The following is a 21,234-nucleotide window of genomic DNA, read 5'->3' as shown; positions in this document are numbered from 1 at the left end:
AACGGTAAACATACGCAATATATCATGCTCCCACACAAAAGCTGGTTACTAATAGGGACTGGGTGGTTGTCAGGACCAAAAGGAAGCTGGAAAACAAGTCTTTTTCTTTTTCTCCATCTAGAATGAGAGCTCTTTGTGTCTGCCACCCTCCCCCCTTCACCTCCTCCCTCCAGACTTCAAGCTGCAGCCAGATTAAACCAAGGTCAGTCAACTCATTCCCTGCCTGTGTAATTCTAAGGGTCACCTAACAACGTATATTGACTAACACGCTCTTATATCAGCCTTTCAAGAGATGAAGCATTTTGCTTTTGGCAGGAGGTGGAGCTGGAATCATCTCGTTTCCTACCTACTTCAATTGTGTGACGGATAGTCCTATTATCTCTTGCCTTAGCTGCTATACCTAAAGATCCTTGGCCTTGTCACCTCTTATCTTTTTCTATTTCATCAAACTCCTATTGCCAAGATGTTCTCCTTTCCTACTGTTGATCATCCATGAATATCTGTACAGAATCACATGAGTATAAAATCTCAATCTTACTTTTCAAAACCCTCTGCACCTCTGCAGTGATCTATGATTCCACCTCAGTTATGCCTTCTTATAAGTCATCATTCTCACCTAAGACTCCTCATCTCTTTTAAATAAGACTTTCACAGTAGGGTTTTTAGCTGAAAGTGTTCACCATATTCCTTCAAAAATCACTCCCTGTTGTACCATGAACTCAAATTCTACTACTCATTCATGTCATCTTATAATGGGCTATTGTTTTATTTTTGATAGCCAATACCTTACAGGTAGGTCAAAGCATAGCACTTGTCAAGGGTACTGTGTCATTTCAGTTTTAATAGATTGAAGGATGTGTTTTTATATGCTTCAGAAGTAGAGATAACTTCAAACTTATTAAGTTAAAACTACATTCATCTTTCAATAAATTACATTACCTGTCAACTGGCACCGGTGGATGGTATGGCTTGTTGACCTTGGCATAGAGACCCTCTAAATGGTCTCTCTCTGGAGAGAGTGGACGGCCATCACGAGGATAAACCAGTGGTCCAGCCCGAGGGGGAGACGGAGACCTATAGACATTTGCTGATGTACATGGTTCCCGGAAGTGGTTCACTCTGGCATAATTGGGATCCATTTCATCATCATCCATATCATGCAGTGATCCAATTGTACCAGTAGCATAATCAACAAGAACTCTTGCCTGCTTTTCCCTTAGCTCCTGATGTTTTGCTCCAATCCTGAAAAATGTAGAACAGGTAACAGAGACATCTGTGAGTTTATATGCTAGTACAATGATACACTCTTCTGACTCTGTTAGTTCCTCCTAGTCGGTCACTTGGCTGTCACTTACCTGTATACTCAAGACCACACCATAGAGAAATGCAAATAGCATAGTCCATGGGATTAATTTTATATCTACGGCCTTTATTTGTTAAGGAGTCTTTGCTATTATAGCAATGCTGTAGGTACTTTGACATCTTGCCCACTGATGCCTGAGACGATTGCAGTGCAGAGTCAGGCTAATTTTCATTAACATTCCCTTCCTATCAGTGGGATGTGCTCATGGGAACAGTATATCTTTGATGTGATACTATGGAAGCCGGCCTTGGAACAGGGATGCATGTTAAAGAGTCCATCAGAATCTCATACTTTGTCTATGATGTCACTATTTGGCACTCTAGAGTTCCAGTGTATTCTTCCAAAGAAAAGAGCTTGTAAAAATTGATTTGAATATGAAAAATAAACAAAGAGGCTTTCTGGTTACTAAGAGCAGTGGGATCAGATGTAATTTATCAGAGACTCTTAAGTTTTTTTGGTTACATAAATGGGGATCATTGTGTCTCATTACATAGGAACTAGGGATAGAGTAAAATAGTGAAGAAATTAATAGACTCCTGACAGAGATGAATTGGCACATATAAATGAATTAAACACTACTACTGGCACAACTCCACAGCGCTAAAACCTTAAATGATATTACTGCTGATCAGTGTACTGTGTAGACTACTGGGAATGGGAGCAGAACAGTATACTTAGGTGGATTCCAAATCCATCAGAATTTTGAGCATTTGACATTTAATCTGGAAAGTGTTAGATCAGCTCTCCTAAATTCCCAGTTAGGTGTTAAAATGGAAAGGTCACTGTGTATCTTATAGGACAATGGTGATCTGATGGTGCCAGGAGGCTTTCAGCGCTAATGAGGAGAGCATGTAACCTTACACATCACTGGGCAAGCAAGGTGTATTGTGTACAGGACGAGAGAAGTAAGGTGATGAAAGAAAGACTCTCAAGAAAGGATGGTGACAAATCCGGAGTCCTGGGCTCAGAGAATACGAGAGGGCTGTGGGCTAGAAGCAAAAGATCTATATTTGCCTGGAGATATATGTCGAAGGCTTAGGTGAGGGAAAACAAAAACTGAACTCTCTCAATATATTCTCTTCAAATAAAAACAGCTGTTTTTGCACATTGCAGCTAGTTTTATTTTACTGAACATCAAACTCTTTGTAAAAATCTTTAAAAGCCATGATCTTTCAAGGTATTTTCTCTTTAGGCAGAATGGCTTTTTTTTTTTTTTTGCTTTTTTTTTGGTAGAGAGGAGGAAAGGAGGAAAAAATATAAAGAAAGGATAGGATAAAAAAAATCCCAGCATCTATCCTCAAGTCACAACAGATGAAAATAAATGTCAGGATACTTTACTGCATCTCTCTTTGGACTAGGTCAAATCGTGTACCATACAGTGCATATAAATAATTAGGAGAATTCATATTTTTGCAAAGGGGAGTTAGAATCTCCAAGGGATTTTGAATGAAGATAAAAGGAAGATTACTCAGCAGGGTACCTGTTAAGAGGCCCTGCCTATCCTCTTTCAATGCATGTTGGCCCTAGATTCATGGATGTTTGTTTTGAATAATTTTTTGATAAAGGAGATAAGCTGCAACAAAACAATCTTCCCAGGGACAGTGCCAACTGGATTATCAGAGAATGCTTGCTGCCCTGGGATGATAGGGATGGATTTCCTTGCAAATAGAGTGCAGGACATCAATCAAGTTAGGGGGCGGGGTTCTGTGTGGTTACCATCCCTCCTAAGTGGGATGCCTTCAAGAGGAGTCATTCAGCAGAAAGATGAACATCTCATGGCTGCCACGTGGGGCTACACTTGGGCATTAATGAAAGAGGAGAACACCAAGCTTGATTTTTAAATATCACAGGAACAGAACACTATTATCTGTGTTCCTTATTTTATCACTGCTCTTTCTTTGAGGCTTGCAGAGATTCTTGGGTGAAAAGTACTCAAGCAATATTTTATCTTGTATTTTTCCTTTTGAAAACAAAACCAAATTTCTCCTTGATCCTCTCCAGACCACGAAGTGTTGCAGTAACTAATTTCATGTTAATCCCTCAGTACGTGGAACAGAAATTCCTCTGAACCATCATTATTATGCCACACCTGAGGGTCTATCCAGGAGGCAGAGGAAAAGGCAATGTTTGCAAAGGGGAGTATGGACCTCCTGCTCCAAACAGTGTCAGAATTCTAGTTGTTTATAGTCATTTCCCCTTGGAGGTCTCCTTATCACTGGGAACTCAAGCTGTAAAAATATCAATTTTTCAAAATAGTCCTGGATAATATAGCCTTTTTATTGGGTGGTACCACCAGTTTCCCCATTCTCCCCAGTACTCTGCCTTTAACTAGTTTAAATCTCCTTTTTCCCTTTTCTCCTATAAAAACATTGTTTCTTTTTTCATTACACCTCTTGGATATCCTCTTCTGATTCAATTTCTTTAGTTGCAGTCTAGTGTTTAGGTTTTATATTGCCTACATCTGCATTGTCCAGTATGGTGATCATTAACCATATGATGCTATATAAATTTAAATGGGAACAAATTACCATTAAATAAAATTTAAAACTCAGTTTCTTGACTTCACAAACCATATTTCAAGTGCTGGTTGGAAAAGGTGGCGAGATTAAGCAAAAAATAAATAAATAAATAAATCTCACAGACACAGATAATAATATGGTGATTACCAGAGGGAAGGGGGTAGGGGAGGCAGGAGAAGGTAGAGGGGGAATAAATGGCGATGGAAACAGATGACTTTAAATGGTGAACACACAATACCATATACAGATGATGTATTATACAATTGTACACTTGAAACCTATATAATTTTATTAACCACTGTCACCCCAATAACTCAATAAAAATGTTAAGAAAAGAAATAGAATAAAAAGAAAAGGACAGGCAAATGAGAGAAAATATTTGCAAAATGACCCAATTAAAACTGGGCAAAAGACTTAAACAGATACAATCTAGACATGCCCAATAAGCAAAGGAAGTGTGTTTAACATTGTACAGTAAGTCATCAGGGAAATGCCAATTAAAACCACAGTGAGATACTCTTACTAAAATGAAAGAGAAGGATAACATCGAGTGTTGGAGAGGCTGTGGACCATCCCGAACTTTCATGCACTGTGATGGCATAATCCCTTTGGAGAAACGTCTGGGAGTTCCTTATCACACTACACCGGCACTGAAGTCGTGACAGAGAAGTTACCTCCCAGGTACTCATACAAGAGAAATAACTACATATGTCCCCCAAAATTGCTGAAGAACATTTGGTAGCAGCTTTATTGATCATAACAAGAAATAGAAATCATTGAGATGTCCATCCGTAGGAGAATGGATAAGCAAGCAATGGAATGTTCATATAACAGCCTATAAATGATCAATAACACAAAATAAATCCTGAAATACTCAACCATAGGATGAATCTCAAAATTCTGATGCTTAGCGAAAGAAGCTGGACATAACAAAAGAACTTACTACATGCTTCCAATGATAAGAAACTCCAGATCAGGCAAAAACAAGCTCATGGAGACTGAAATCAAATCAGGTGCTTCATGGCAGGGCTCCACTCAGGGAGAAAGGGCATGAGGGAACATTCTCGGGTGAAAGGAAAATTCTCCACCTTGATATACATTCATCAAAATAGAGCAGGGATAGTCTTCTGCTTAGTTAAGACCTGAACATTTCACTGTATGTAAATTATACTTCAATTAAACAACACAAAAGAAAACATGAAAATTAAATTTAAAAATGCCAATTATGCTACATTCAGGGTGGGGCAAAGGTATGTTTATAGTTGTGAAACAGTTTATTCTTATATTATTATTTATTAATTATTGTATTATTTTTGTATTAGCAAACTTAGCCTACTTTTGTCCCCACTCTGTATATACCCTTAAATCCATGTGATAAAATCTAAAATACTTGGAATAATTTATTATAAATGTACTTATATATAATTCTCCTTTAAAATATATCACCTAAAAATAATTATCATAAATTAACAGAATGAGTGTGATTGCTGGGAAATAATTTAAATTGCTTAAGGAAACACAGCCCCTTTTTTTCAGGCAATTTAAACACTTTCCAAGTACTAATTTACAAGCCAGATATTGATTTTGATAAATACATATCATTCTTATTAATCCATAAACACATCTTCTAAATACTGGATAACTTGTTTAAGTCAATTACAAGATTCTGCATTTATCGTTCAACAAATATTTATTGAGCATCTACATGTTTTAGTTTTGTTCTTGATACTGAAGATTCAACAGTGCATACAAATCCTTGCCCTTACAGAATTTAAATTCTAGTGAGGGGAGGCAGAAATGGACAACAAAGTAACTAAGAACAATAGAAAAAATGATGTTAGATGGTAGTAACTGTTACAGAGGGAATAAAACAGGGGAAGGTATTGGGATGGTTGTGGGTGGAGTGGGAGGGTTATACTTTTAAATATGTGATTGGAAAAGGCACCCCTGAGAATATTGAATTAAAGCCTTGAAGAATAAGAGGATGGAACTGTGTAGCTAGCTGGGGGAGAGTACTTCAGGCAGAGCGGGTAACAGGTGTAACAGTCCTGAGGCTGGCAAGTGCCAAGAACAGCAGAGGCCAGAGTGAGAGAGCGAGGAGTTTGATGGCCAGAGTGGGAATGAGGGCCTAGATCCTATGGGGCCTTGAGGTCCAGGGTAAAGATGTTGGCTTTTACTCTCAGAGAGGTATGTAAAAAAAACCACCACATTTTATTACATAATAACAATGCCATCATCTCACTTAAAAATGAACAATGGCCCTAGCTGGTTTAGCTCAGTGGATAGAGCTTCAGCCTGTGGACTGAAGGATCCTGGGTTTGATTCAGGTCAAGGGCACATGCCAGGGTTGCGGGCTCGATCCCTAGTAGGGGGTGTGCAGGAGGCAGCCGATCAATGATTCTCATCACTGATGTTTCCATCTCTCTCTCTCTCTCCCTTCCTCTCTAAAATCAATAAAAATGTATTATATAAAAAACACACAATGTTTTTAATGTCAGCTAATACCTAGTCTATAAACAAATGTCCCCAGGTGCCTAAAAAGTCTCTTTCCCAGTGGATTTATTTGGATTTGGCTCCAAAAGCTAATCACACATTAAATTTGCTTATGTCTTTTCAGCCTCATTTCCTATACAGAACCATACTCTTTTTCCCTTTCATTTTTTTAAATTTTCCATGCCATTGAATTGTTGTAGAGACCAGGTAAGTGGTCCCATGTGCTTCTTCATGATGTGATTTAATTTATTTCTCCATTCCCCGCCCCCTCCCCCCCCCCCCAACACACACTTCCTGTTTATGAAAGGCAGTTCTAGAGCAACACTGCCCAACAGGTCTTCCTGTGATGAGGGAAATCTGTATGTGGCCTGTCTAATACTTGACATGTGGCCAGTGTGACTAAGGTACACATTTTAAAACTTAATTAATTTAAATCTAAATAGCTACATAGGACCAGAGGCTACTGTATTAGGCAGCTAGAGGGTCAGTTACATTCAGGTTCAACTATTTTGGGAGAAGAGTACTGCAGTGGGTTGAACATTGGTCCCCAAAAGTAGGTCCATATTTCCCCCCTATACTTTGCTTTCCATATACCAGTATCCAGAAAAAAACTGCATGTTAGTGAAAAGAGATCTTTCTCATTTAAAAAAGAAGTTTCATAGTAGTCTACTGTGTGAACAAGCTTTTGTTCCAATGAGTCCCATGTTCTTGGACATTTGGGTATTTCCAATTACAAATAATGCTGCAATAACAAATCTTATGCAAAAGTCAGTCCATATTTTTGCCATTGTGGCTTTCAGATGAATTCACAGAAGTAGGATTGCTGGGTCAAAGAGAAGTCACATATAATATTCCTAGATTATGACAAATTTCCTTCCATAATTGATCTATTTTGCATTACCACCTGCAATGTAGAAGGATGCCTATTTCTCTGCAGTCTCACCAACAGAATATATTGTCAAACTTTGAGATGTTTGATAAACATAAGTGAGAAGTAATATTTCAGTGAAGTTTTAATTAGCCTGTCTCTTATTATGTGACGCTGAGTATCTTTTCATATGTTTAAGGGCCATTTTCATTTCCTCTTCTGCGAGGTATCCCTATCTTTTGCTGATTTTTCTATCAGATTGTCATTTTCCCCCTTCGATTTTTCAAAGACCTTTGTGTAGCAGCAATATTAGCACTTTATCTGTGAAATAAATTGCATATATTTTTTTCTGTTTGTCATTTGCCTTTTATAAGTCCACTTAAAATGGTTGATTCGCATTTCATACTTTATATTTTACCCTCAAAAACTTTCTAAAATGTTGCTAGTTTTGTGTACTATTTCTTGATTGATTTGTCTCACTCAGAAGGTGTCAGAAGTGTAGTGCTGATTGACTTGACCAGGGCTAGGAAAATGTAGCCACTGGAATCCTCTTTGTTGCTACTCTGTGAGCCCAAACAGCAGAGACACAGATGAATAGATAGTAGAAGAGATGATTTGCTACCTGCAGTGGTGACAGTAGTTGGGGTCAGAAAAGGCTTTTCAGGGGAGAGCTATGGGGTAAAAGAGGTAGTATCATTAAAAGACATTACGAACTACCTGCTATACAGCTTTCTTTTTTGACGGTGGAGATAATTTGTCCTGCTATCATTTCTGCTTTTATAATAGAAGCTGCAATTAGGTCACTACAATTATCCTTTGTTCCAGCAACCAGGCCCAGTTTCTTCAGCTTTTTCTTATGAAAGCCACTTTAAGCTGCAATATACCTGGTCAAGAAAAATTATGCCTGCTTTATTATGTGTAATATTATTATTATTATTATTGAGTCACATGCAATATTTGTGATCAATGTTTCAATTTGTCAACAAGACTATTTTAAGTGCATTCATATTTTTCACTACTTTCTCATTCCTGCCTTGGTATCTATAATATTTTCTAAATGATTATTTTTTTTCCTGTGCATTTTTCTTGTCATCCTAAACTAGACCTGATGTGGTTAAGGGAACTACATTGATGGGATAATCTATCACTTATCCTGTAATAAATACATTTTCTGGAAAGTAAAACTTACATTCTACAAAACTGACATGCAAACTCTTTAATGCCATTAATTGAATCTTTTAAGTAGACCCTTTCTTCATGTTTTTCTTTTTGCACACGGACACACATCTAGTGTTTCGTGATTTGCAGAAGCAAATAATGCTGTGCCCTGTGGATATTGTGTTTGACTAGGAATATTGTATGTGAATTTGTACCCATGGTTTGGGGTAAGGGTGATGCAAATGGCATAGGGAAGGGTGATGCTGATGCTGATTGAAGCAGGTTAAGGCAGTCAAGTCTGGGAAGCCTATGAGGTCAGGTTAGGACATTCTGATCCTGGAGATCCCTGAGCGGCTCACCAGGTCTTTGTGTAGGTGGGGTGACCAAGAAAAGATTTCCATATTCCACATGGTCCAGCTCCTACTGAATTTCCCACATCAAATGGTTTTTACCTATTTGTCACTGAGTGCATTTCATATTCTACAATCATGGCGGTCATTTGCAATCCTTACCTATTAGCTGTATTTCTTACTATGTCAAAGGGCAAGATTCTCTAGTAGTTCCTCATTGCTACTAAATACTACCGTTTTGGGAGAATTGCCATTCAGTGAAGACTCTCTTATTATTGCAATTTACACTTTCCCTAAATTTATACCTTTCCCAGACCCATTAAACTTCCTCCATTGCTAATGTACTGAGTTCCTGTAATTTGTTTTCTCATAATGTGGACAAATTTCTCAGAAGTGCTTAGTAAACATCCTTTAGTTTTCACTGGAAAATTAGCTCCAAAGAGGGGGTGAGGGGAACAAATGACAGAGTACTCGCTATCTTCTCTGATAATGCATGGCGCCCTCACAGCCACCCTAGACGGTGCCCCTACCAAGGGTCTCATTAGGCAGCGAAGACATTAAAAGAGGTCCAGGTTGCTGGCCTAACACTGAAGAAAGAGCTAGGAGCCTCTGCCCTTGAGAGGGCTCTGAGGGTTGAATAAAGTTCATAAGTTATTGATGTGCTTTATTCTTGTTCATTATGCTTATTGTTGTGACATTTGTATGTAGCAAAAAATAGCCTTATTTATTTTTTATAATTCCCCCCATTTTTGTGCATCCACTGTGGAAAGCAGAGGGGAAAGTAAGTTTTCTGTATTAAAATGATCTGAAATACAGCACTTTTCAATCCTAGGACCTGCCTGGGGTGATATTTACAAAAATAAATGGCTGGCTGTTGACATGGTACTGGTTTTCATCATATGGAAAAGAATGAGAATAAATCCCGAATGCTGACTGTTTGAGTTACTGTACGTCTACATAAACTTCCTGGGGAGGAAACAGGAAGAATCCAGAGAATAAAAGGAAACTAGCTACATTTCCTTTCCTTTCCCTTCAAACTCTTCTTTTCCTTCCATTTGTCACCTGGAATTTCACACCTGCCAGTGCTCCCCTGGACGTGTCTTTGATCTTTGCCTCTAAAAGCTTTTCACATAAAAATGTGCTGATGCACAGGGAAAGTGGACATCCACACAGCAAATGCGGCTCTACTTCCTTTGTTTTCTTAGCCGTAAATGCCAGGTGTCTTCTTGGGAAGAACTCTGGCTTTAGGAAGAGTTCTGGAAGGACTATCAACCTCCACAGGGCCTGGACAAACCAGGCGTGGACCCACGACTGTATCTGAGACAGGATAAACACACACTGCACACCTAACGTCTCCATCCAGCCCAATGTGAGGGATTCTCTTATTCTGAAAAGTCATGTGCCCTGCAGGATAAAGCATTTTTTTTATTGTTTAAAGATTTATATTTGTCTCCTTTTCCCCCAATTGACCCCCTGCCCCCCAACCCCACTTCTAGAACTATATCTCAAGAAACCAGAAACACCAATCAGGAAGGATATATGCACCCCTATGTTCATAGCAGCACAATTTACCGTAGCTAAGATTTGGAAACAGCCTAAGTGCCCATCAGCAGATGAGTAAATTAAAAAACTGTGGTACATCTACACAAGCATTTTAAAAGAAGCAGAAAGTGCAGTCTCCCACCCCCCAACCCCCCGATCTATTTATACAAGAGACTATTTAAACAGCAAAAATATTGTACTGAACCACTGTATTATCTGCAATGCTTGTTAGGATTGTTATTCTTGCCTTTTCAAGATGTGACTTTGTTCTAGAGAAACCATATAGATCAGTGGTCGGCAAACTCATTAGTCAACAGAGCCAAATATCAACAGTACAACGATTGAAATTTCTTTTGAGAGCCAAATTTTTTAAACTTAAACTATATAGGTAGGTACATTGTTATTAACTTAATTAGGGTACTCCTAAGGCTTAGGAAGAGCCACACTCAAGGGCCCAAAGAGCCGCATGTGGCTCATGAGCCGCAGTTTGCCGACCACGGATATAGATTATTTTCAAAAGTCTAGACACATGCCAAAAAAACTGACCCTGTCAATCAATTTGGTTTCTTAGGTTCCAACATTTACTGAGTGTTTATTATGTACTCAGAACTATGCGGGGCTACATTACAAGGATAGGGGATATTGGAGTGACAGGTGGAAGAACCACAGGCTTGCCCATCACATCTGCAAACTAAGTCTCCTCCTAATTCCAAAAGGGGAGTGACAAGGCCTCCTTAATAGGGGTTCAGATCTAAGATGAACTGGCGCCAGGAGGACACCTGGCCTCCTCCATGTACATGCTAAGAATGGGACATGAGGAAAAGCCAACCACCACCTCAGATGATCCCCACCATGCAGCCAGCAGGAGGTCCAACAAGCTAATCCAGGAGGCGCCCACTGTGTCTACAGTGACTCAGCCAACGAGCTGTGGGACAAGTAGGTAAGCAGACAACTAGGAGGATCACCCCATTCCTGCTCCAATGGATGATGAGGAGAAACTTTCAACCACAACCACTGGTTTCCACCTGGGTGTAGCTTGAGGGAGGCTATTTGAGGAACATATGCTACATGCACATGGTCTTGAGAATGGCAGTGAGGATTTTTATTTGACACGAGGGCCTATGGGTTTTCGCACAAGGGAGTCTACCGTCGATCTATCCTCATCTGTCCCTCCACAATGACCAACAGTCATGTCAGACATACTCTTTTGGGTTGTGGTTCTCAGTTCTGACCACAGCATTCCAGTATTTGACTGGCTCCCTATTCCTTGGTCCACTTGGTGGCTCTTTGCTCCAGGTTATGTCTAGAGTTAATATAGGAAATCTCTTAACAGGTGAAAAGAGGTCTGGTTTACCTCTTATTGGAACCATAAATTCCCAACGTGACTGTGAAGTGTTGGGAATAAGGGAGAGACTGTTTTTTATTGTGGTTAGTGGGTATAGCAGTGGTTTGAGTTTTAAGATGTGGGGAAAACACCCTTAATTCTCTTCATTACTACCTGAGATTTAGATATTCAAGTTCCATCTATTAGCAATAAAGAAGCATACTTTTTTTTTTAAGTGGAGGAAGGGTGTGGCTAGATATCTCCCTGCAGGGAGAACCCACTCTTTAGCTAGCAGTCTGGATGATCTCCTAAAGAATGAAAGTTTAACTGCTACTCTATTTAAAAAACTTCCATGTCTTTTACAAGTAGCTAACATCCGACCCATGAGGCAATGTCATCAGACACAAGCCCTCCATGACTTTGGCTTATGCCACTGGGTCTTAGTTATCAAACTTCCATCAGTGGCTTCAATGCCTTGGGCTTGATTAGCACTTGCGGCTCTTTCTGTCTGCAGCCCTCTGCCTCCAGGGCTTCCTGTGGCTGGCACATCACTGTGATGTCAGCTACCCTTCCCAGTTCCTTCTCCCTGTCATCTCATCTTATTTTCTTTTCCTTAGAGTTCCATCAGTACACGACTTGATCTCTCCCATGGATCTGTTTACAGGAATGTAAGCTTCGCAGGAGCACGGACCTATTCCCTGACTATGGATATGACTCCAATATCTAGCACAGTGCTTGGCATGCACAAATATGATGGAAGCAGAGCCTGAGAGAGAAGACCATGTGAGGCTGGAAACACAGTGGGAGAGATGTACTTAGAAGACAGAGGAAGAGGCCATGAGCTGGAGTTGAGGCAGCCAAATAAAGGCAAGGACAAGGATTCTTCCCTAGAGTTTGCAGAAGGAATCAGCCAGCCTACAACTAATCTTTATCACAATGAAATTGATTTCTGAATAGTGGCTTGAGAACTGTAAGATAAGCAATTTGTGCTGTTCAAGCCACAAAGTTTGTGATAATTTGTTACAGCAGCAATAGAAAACTAATACAGATTATAAAGAAATGGAATTGATAAGTAAAAGCATTTAGGCCTGACCTATTTTCTTCCAGAGCCTAGGGTGGTGTGTCATGTGAGTCTTTCTTGCAAAGTAGAAATATAAGCAATGAAACCAACCTCACACTCTGTAGCAGATAAAGACATAAAGTAAGCCAAATTCTGGATGTTTTTGTACTGTGAGTCATTAAAAGATTAAAAATAAAAAATATATGTTTACCGTGGAACATAGAAGAAGGAACCTAAATGAATGGCTCTAAATGTCAACATAACAATTATATTGGAGACCTTACTGTGGGCCCAACATCTACCCAACGTGGTCCTGCAGCTGAATCTGTGACACAAGAAATGAGCCCCCTGAAGAAGAACTGTGGGTTTCAAAGAGCTGATGTCAGGGCCTTCCTACAGATACTTCCCTATCATCACCCCAGATTCGTTATAGAGTGCACATATTCTTTTGCATTTTCAATAAAGCAAAACTTCCAAATAAGCAGCAGTCTTTTTATCCCCTCTCTTAGAAAATCTACAGCGACCTGCTTGCAAATATACAGTGGAAGTATCCCAGAAGAGCCCCTTGGTTCATTAAAATAATCAGCATATTCCAACATGCATTCGACCCTGAAATAATAACAATTCACTTTCCATAAATTAATTATGGTTTTAATGAGGGAGATTTGCATGTAGACTTGTGCCTTCAGATCTGCACAGGAGGCAGCCTCCGCACCTTACAGCTCCACTGAAGAAGGCCTTTTTCCAATAGCCCAGCCACAGTGGAGGGTATGCAGCACTCTGCTGTTTGAGAAATGGAGAAGCAGCGTGGCAGAAGGAGCCAGAGAGCCTGGGTTTGGAACCAAGTTCTGTCTCATTCTAATTTTGAGACCATGGGCAAATTATTGAACCTCTCTGTCACCTGTAAGATGAGAGATATAATAGTATCTACCTCACAGGGAGAAGGCTAAATGACTTAATACAGCTAAAGCTATTAATATAACTAAAAGCTAGTTTTCAAGCTCTGGCACATAAGTGACAGAGATTGTTGGCAAGAATAATAACAATCCTGCCCTGGCTAGTGTAGCTTAGTTGGTTGGGCATCATCCCATGCTCCAAGAAGTTACTGGTTCAATTCCCAGTCAGGGCACATGCCCAGGTTTTGGGCTCGATGCCCAGTAAGGGATATGCAGGAGGCATCTGATCAATGCCCCCAACCCCCAAATCATAAAAACATATATATTTTTAAATAAATAGTAATAATCCTCCATTTCTGACATAGCTGAGGGGGAAGTAGCAATTTCACATGCAAACACCCCTAGGGGTGTCTGCAAAGCATTGCCCAGTTCATCCAGCTTCTTCCTTTATACTTGGAACCCTAGACAGAGTAGCTACTTTTAATAATTGCTATATGACCTGCGTTGGTGAAATGCACAGGGGATAGGGATGTTACAGGTAATTAAATTTTCAGCTTGATTGAGAGCAAAACAGCAAATGCTTCTGGCTTGAATCTGTTGGCTGAAAATTTTTCTAAAACATACTAATCCTTTAACTTGTCCTAACTCAACTCACTGAATAGAATTTCTTTTAGAAGACTTAGTACATGCATCACTAAAAGACCAGCCTTCTCGGCTCCAATATTCATCCTTGTAACACCTGAGATACTGAAGAGTCACAATGGAGTAACGAAATGTTAGCTGTAAGTTTACTTGATACATTTCATCCTCATTTGCTGAAGGCCTAGCCTATGCCTGGCACTGGGGGGCATGGTTTATTCTCTCCGTTCCACCTCCCCTCCTAAATGAAATGTTCAAAAGAATTATGAAAGAACTAGAGGCCCGGTGCACAAAAATTTGTGCACTCGGTGGGGGGGGGGAGGGATCCCTCAGCCTGGCCTATACCCTCTTGCAGTCTGGGACCCCTTGGAGGATGTCCACCTGCTGGCTTAGGCCCACTCCCTGGGGGATCGGGCCCAAGCTGGCAGTCAGACATCCCTCTGGCAGCCTGGCAGCCCTCGGGGGATGTCCACTTGCCAGCAGAGAGCAGGCCTAAGCTGCAGTCGGACATCCTTAGCGCTGCTGAGGAGGCGGGAGAGGCAGCCGTCAGCCTGGCTTGTGGCTGAGCAGAGCTCCCCCTGTGGGAGAGCACTGACCACCAGGGGGCAGCTCCTTTATTGAGCATCTGCCCCCTGGTGGTCAGTGTGTGTCATAGTGACCAGTCATTCCCAGTCGTTTTGCTGTTAGGGTCAGTTTGCATATTACCCTTTTATTATATAGGATAGAGGCCGGGTGCATGGGTGGGGGCCAACTGGTTTGCCCTGAAGGGTGTCCCGGATCAGGGTGGGGGTCCTGCTGGGGACCCCCTGGGTGAGGGGCTGATGGGTGTTTGCAGGCTGGTCACACCCCCTTCAGGGTGGGGGTCCCCACTGGGGTGCCTGGCCAGCCTGGGTGAGGGGCTGATGGCTGTTTGCAGGCTGGTCAAGCCCCCCCCCCATTGAGGACCCTCACCCCATGGAGGTTTGGCCAGCCTGGGTGAGGGGCTGATGGCTGTTTTCAGGCTGGCCACACCCCCTTTAGGGTGGGGGGGTCCCCACAGGGTGCCTGGCCAGTCTGGGTGAGGGGCTGAGGGCCGTTTTCAGGCTGGCCAAGCCCCCCGGAGATGGAAGCTCCCAGCCTCTACTTTTTTTCATTTTTTTTTATTCTGGGATTTATTTACCTTCTATAATTGAAACTTTGTAGCCTTGAGAGGAGCTCAGAGCCGGCCAGGGCAGGCGGGAGGGAAACCTCCTGCTCACTCCAGCTCTGTGGCCACAGCCGGCTGAAAGCAGGTATCTGGGGTTTATTTACCTTCTATAATTGAAACTTTGTTGCTTTGAGTGGAGCTCAGAGCCCGGAAGCTTGGCTTCCTCCATCATTGGGGTAACCAAGCTTCCTGCTTGCTCCAGCTATGTGGCTGCCGGCCGCCATCTTGGTTGGGTTAATTTGCATATAGTTGCTCTGATTGGCTGGTGGGCGTGGCTTAACGCATAGCGAAGGTATGGTCAATTTGCATGTTTGTCTTTTATTAGTGTAGACTAGAGGACCAGTGCATGAAATTCGTGCACTGGGGAGGGGGGGTGTCCCTCAGCCCAGCCTGCACTCTCTCCAATCTGGGACCCTCAGGGGGTGTCTGACTGTGGGTTTGGGATCGAGCCTAAACCAGCAGTTGGACATCCCTCTCACAATCCGGGACTGCTGGCTCCTAACCATTCTCCTGCCTGCCTGTCTGATCAGCCCCTAACCACTTCTGCCTGCCAGCCCGATCACCCCCTAACCGGCCTGATCACCCCCAGCTGCCCTCCTCTGCCAGCCCGATCACCCCCTACTGCCCTCCCCTGCCAGCCATCTTATGATGACATGAGGGCGCGAGGGCCACCTAGGTTTTTATTAGTATAGATCTGATTAGTTAAATCCAGATTAATGAAGTTTTGGTATAATTACTAACTTGAAAAAGTTTAAAGGGAAGTGAATTGTAAGAAACATGGAACTTGATTGTTCAGGTAGCTTGAGTTGTCATATCTGTTGCCAATATGTGGGACAAAAGAAAAAAATGGCCTTTTGTTACCCAAGTTGATTTTTTTTCAGTTTTTCAAAACTGTAACCAAAGTTCAATTTGCTCCATCTTTAAAAAACATATATCTATATCTATATTGCAAATACTAGTAGACCTATACACAAATAGATAGTATGTAAACCCCCTATCAACAGAACTATTTTGGCAAAACTTTCACACACTACTGGAAACTGACGTTATCTGCCTGACTCAACTAACTGCTATTTTCCCAGAAAGTTTCGCCCTAAACTTTTCAACTGTCTCCTCTGTCAGCTTTGGAGAAAGAAATTATAATTAAAAGCACCCTGATTGCTTGGAAAACCCCTTAGATTTCAAATGAAAAATCTTCCTGAGACTTAAATTCCTCTCTAGTCAGCAGCAAAAATATCATATATTATTGATGTGTTTAAGAATTTAAAAATCTCTTTCAATATGTTGCCCAGTTAAGTTGTACTTTCTAATTGATTTTAATGATTTCATTGCAAGTGTCTATTATACTGGATGATAAGGAAGGTCTGTCCTATTGTCCCACCTAGAACACTATTTATTCATGGCTGCCTTCTCTGTGATCAGACAGCACTTTTATAGCCTGTTACAGTATTTACCACCGTTTAACTTCATTGTAATTAGTTGTGTATTGTTTTCTCTCCTCTCTCTTAATCATGAACTTGTTGAGGGATGAGGTAGTATTTTACTCATCTTGCTATTGCCCCTAAACGCCTAGCTTCTCAATTAATGCTTGCTGAATTATTGAAGAGTTCAGGCCAAAAATAATTAAAAAGTCAAAAGTGAATCATAGCAGAAAGTATCTACTCGAATCCTCTAAGTGGGAAAATTTCATATAAGTATAATTTAACTTCAGATTCGAAGGCAAGATGGTGTATCCTGAGGAAAAAGATTCAGGGATGTAAAATAGATAATTAGTTCCACAGATGATCAAAAATATTAAAAAATCATCAGAACACAAATCTTTCTCATGTGCTTTTAGAACTGAAATCGGAAACTATTCAAATGAAGTAACCAACTAAAGGTGACCTATCATATGAGAAATGTGAAAAAGAAAAAAAGAGTAAAGAAAAAAAGTGTGAATACAAGATGGTAAAGATTAGCAATAGTTTATCCAAATAAGTATTGCCTGTTAGTAGCATGCTTGTTAGATCTTAAAATGCACATCTTAAGCCTCCAGCATACTTCCCGTCTGGATGGCACCCAGGGCTGTCACACACAGAGCAGTCAGACACATTTCTGCACTTCAGTGAAAAGTCAGGGTGGCTGAGTTGATCCTCCAAGGATGGCTCCAGCACGTGGGGTTCAGGTTGGAGGGTTACAAGGAAGAGTTGCACTCAATAAGCTATATGTGGGGTGAGACTTGCCACCTTTTGTATATACAGGTGACGTGCTCCAATGCCCTCCCTGAAAATAGGGTCCATGTGTTCCCTCAGCTTGAAGGCCTCTGTTTGAGAGAACACATTCTAGATGTACACCTGGGGTTGGAGCTACCATTTGGATTACTTATAAGAACTACAAATTGCTTGATGACAAAGACCTCCTTTTCCTGCTTTAAAAAAAAATACTAATCTGAGTCCTTAGCATCTGTTACAGTACTTGGACCACAGTGGGTATGAACTGATTTTTGAATGTATCAATTTTCAATAAAGGGGTATAGTTTATATAGTATCAGCCTTATTAGCATATTACCTTAATTATCTGAGCCAACCAGCTGTTTTCAGTGAACAAAAGTTTACTTTTGGTGCAGGTGCAGGCCTTCAGGGGCATTTCAGGGAGGTGGGGTGCAAGAGGGGGTGCTGGCTTCCCACCTGTTGTCCACTCCCCGCACTCTGCCATTTCTCTCCTTTTCAAGTACCCAATGCTCCTCATGGACATCCTTTTCTATAGTATGTAAACTGATGTTATACAATAATTGATTTTGAAAACTTCTGCCTGGCTGGTGTGGCTCAGTGATTGAGCTTCGACCTAGGAACCAAGAGGTCGCGGTTCGTTCCTAGTCAGGGCACATGCCCTGGTTGCAGGCTTGATCCCCAGTAGGGGGCGTGCAGGAGGCAACCGTCCATGATATTTCTCTTTCATCCATCCATTTCTCTTCCTCTCTCTCTAAAAGTCAATAAAAAAATATTTAAAAACAACAACACTGAAAACGTCTAATTTTCCAACCAGTCAAGGACTGCTTATTAAATGCTTGAGTGGGGGCTAGAAAGTACAGTTCCAAGCACTTTTAAAACTATATGCATAATATCCATCTATGTAACCACCAATCTCACAAAGAAAGACAGTCAGACACAGACACACACACACAGCCACTTGCAGGGGTTACAACATTACAGATATTCCCACAAACAGTGAAACTTTCCAACAGCTAAGGTCTCTTAATATCAGAAAGATATCCTCTAAAGCCACAATGTAATAAAATAAAACTTAAGCACTCCTCAGCTAGTCTATGTCTGAAACAGCTTCTCAGATTTTCTTAGATGAAAAAATTCCTTTCCTATGTCATCTGATTATGAGTAAATATAAAAATGAGTGTGTAAATAGAAGCATAAGCATGTCTATATAGTTTCGAATGTTTTCAAACGCTCCAGAAAAGTTGTGAAAACATACTATACATTTGACTTCTAATTTGTGGCATTTGGAGATCTTCCTCAATTTTCCCTTCTTAATTGGCATGCTTTCAACAGACTGTGTTCCTCCTCTCCTGCTTAGAAGCAAAATCTAGAAGTATATTTTTGATAAGTTGAATTTCTATTTTGGTTCACACCCCATATTGGAATATTGGGTCACTTTTTAAAAAATTACTTGAATTTAGGCAGAGCCAAGCTTATGTAAACCTCAGTCATGTGATCCATGGTAACTGATATATGCAGGAGGTTATTTCGGATTGATCAATGTGGGTTGCATGACTAGCTCCAGTAGAGTATATTTATTTCCTCTAAATATTTATCATTTGATGATATGAATTGGTCAATGACATTAGGCATCCATTTTTACCTTAAGTCATATACATATTTGAGGCAGGGAATATTTTAGCATAATGCCAGTTTTCTTGGCATTGAATTTTTGTGTGCTGGTGCAAAGAAGAATTATGCTTTCTCAAGAACTGACTGGCCATTTCTTAACATTTTGTAAAATGGTCTAGTTTCATTTAAAGCCTTTGTCTGTTAGGTCTTACCTGTCCATCCTTTGAAATTGACAAAGGCAAAGCTACAACCATTGAGGATAGAACTGATTGTTAACTAGAAAAATTACTATACCAAGTTTTTAATCTGCTGTGTAAAAAAATATCACAACATATTTAATTGAATATCAAAGCAGCCAATTATAAGACAAAAGCATTTTATTAAAGCTATGATCTTGTTTTTCCAAAGTGGAATATTTAATGGTCATTGCATAATTTTTTTCAATATGCATTCATTTATGTGACCGTTACAAAAGGCAGCTCTGAGATTTAAAAGTTCAAGTAGTAATTATCCTCTCTTGACTTTCTTCTTACATCTACTATAAGGAGATTAAAAACATATGAATTACACAATGTATTTCCTTGATTCAGTGATTTTTTTCTTAAACAAAGTCAACCCACTAAAGTGGATTGATGCTCATTCAGCTAAAACATTATACTTTTTTTGCAAAGACACATTATTTGATCTGAAAATATTTCTAAGTGGCTGAGATATATATATATTTTAGCACTTGAAAGTTTCTCTGGCTATCATAGTGTCTATTAGAGACTGTGAAACATTTTAGGATTATTGAACAAATATCAATTATCTCTATGTCCTCAGTGTCAATCTGAATTGAAAATGTGCCTCTTTTATATCTTCACTAATAGAATTTTTAATTAGCTGTTGATACTGTCATTAATAGAGTCTGCTATTTTTTTAAAAGGATTTATCTAAGCAACTGCTTATCTAGTCTTTTGTTTTTTTAATTTTTTCTAACTGGTACTTACTATTATAATCAGGCTAATTTTTAAGCAGAACACTATACTTTCAAAACTAGACAAGAAATTTAGGCAATCTTTTTTATTTTACTTTATTTTTTATTTCTTGAGTTTATTGGGGTAGCATTGGTTAATAAAGTTATATAGGTTTCAGGTGTAAAATTTTACAACGCATCATCTGTATATTGTATTGTGTGTTCATCACTCCAGTCAAGTCTCCTTCCATCACCATTTATCCGCCCTTTACCTCTTCTACCTCCCACACCTCCCTTTCTTTCCCTTTGGTAATCGCTATACTGGCGTCTGTGTCCATAAATTTTATTTTATTTTTTTGCTTAATCCCTTCACCTTTTTCACCAAGCCCCCTAACCCTCTCTCCTCCCCTCTACTAGCTGTTAGTTTAGGCAGTCTATTTTAATACATGGTTATTCATTATTTTCCTACTGATTCTTAGGAGTTTCTTATTTTTAAAATTTCATAAGTAACTTACTTTAAATCTGAAATTATTTTATACTTTCAGGTCAACCAGGAGTTTACTAAATATCTTCTCTCTACCGAGATGTAAGGGAATGAAACAAGTAGTAGTTGCAATCTGTGCCTCAAGAGAATTAGGATCTAGACAAGAAGAAAAGGCGTGAAATTGCAGGAGAATATATAATAAGAAATTATAAGATAAAAAGTGTAATTTAATGGTAATGTGGACTCCTAATTATGGACTTGGATTTTAGTCATAGTGCCTCCCTAAGAGAGTAGCTCTATGGCATCCGGTACATCACCAATGGCTGCTGCCATTTTCCCTGATACTCCCTTCCCATTACAGTTTTTTATGCCTGCTCCCTGAAACGTAATCTGCACCATGAATTCTGATTGAATAGGCACAGCATTCAGTACAAAAATAACCTTCTTTGATGGAGAATAAGCCAAGGACAGTGTGTATCATCTATACACTCAAGTTCAGCTTTCTCTAGAAAGGCAAATCTTTCCATTTCAGAGGTTGGAATGAATGGTACTTAAAAATAATTTCAACTGGTTAAA

The 21,234-nt window shown here is 40.0% G+C and overlaps 1 protein-coding gene across 1 annotated transcript in view; it reads right to left on the bottom strand.

The window, feature by feature from the left end:
• Positions 1–21,234, bottom strand: part of PARD3B (par-3 family cell polarity regulator beta) — an 812,619-nt gene that overhangs the window by 145,311 nt on the left and 646,074 nt on the right. The window contains exon 20 of the mRNA XM_023760488.1: positions 940–1,242. Within this exon, the coding sequence (XP_023616256.1) occupies positions 940–1,242 (303 nt within the window). The remainder of the gene's footprint in view (positions 1–939; positions 1,243–21,234) is intronic.

The sequence above is a fragment of the Myotis lucifugus genome, unplaced genomic scaffold (genome assembly GCF_000147115.1).
Source record: "Myotis lucifugus unplaced genomic scaffold, Myoluc2.0 scaffold_3, whole genome shotgun sequence".
NCBI lineage: Eukaryota > Metazoa > Chordata > Mammalia > Chiroptera > Vespertilionidae > Myotis > Myotis lucifugus.
This window is presented reverse-complemented; position numbering and strand designations above follow the sequence as displayed.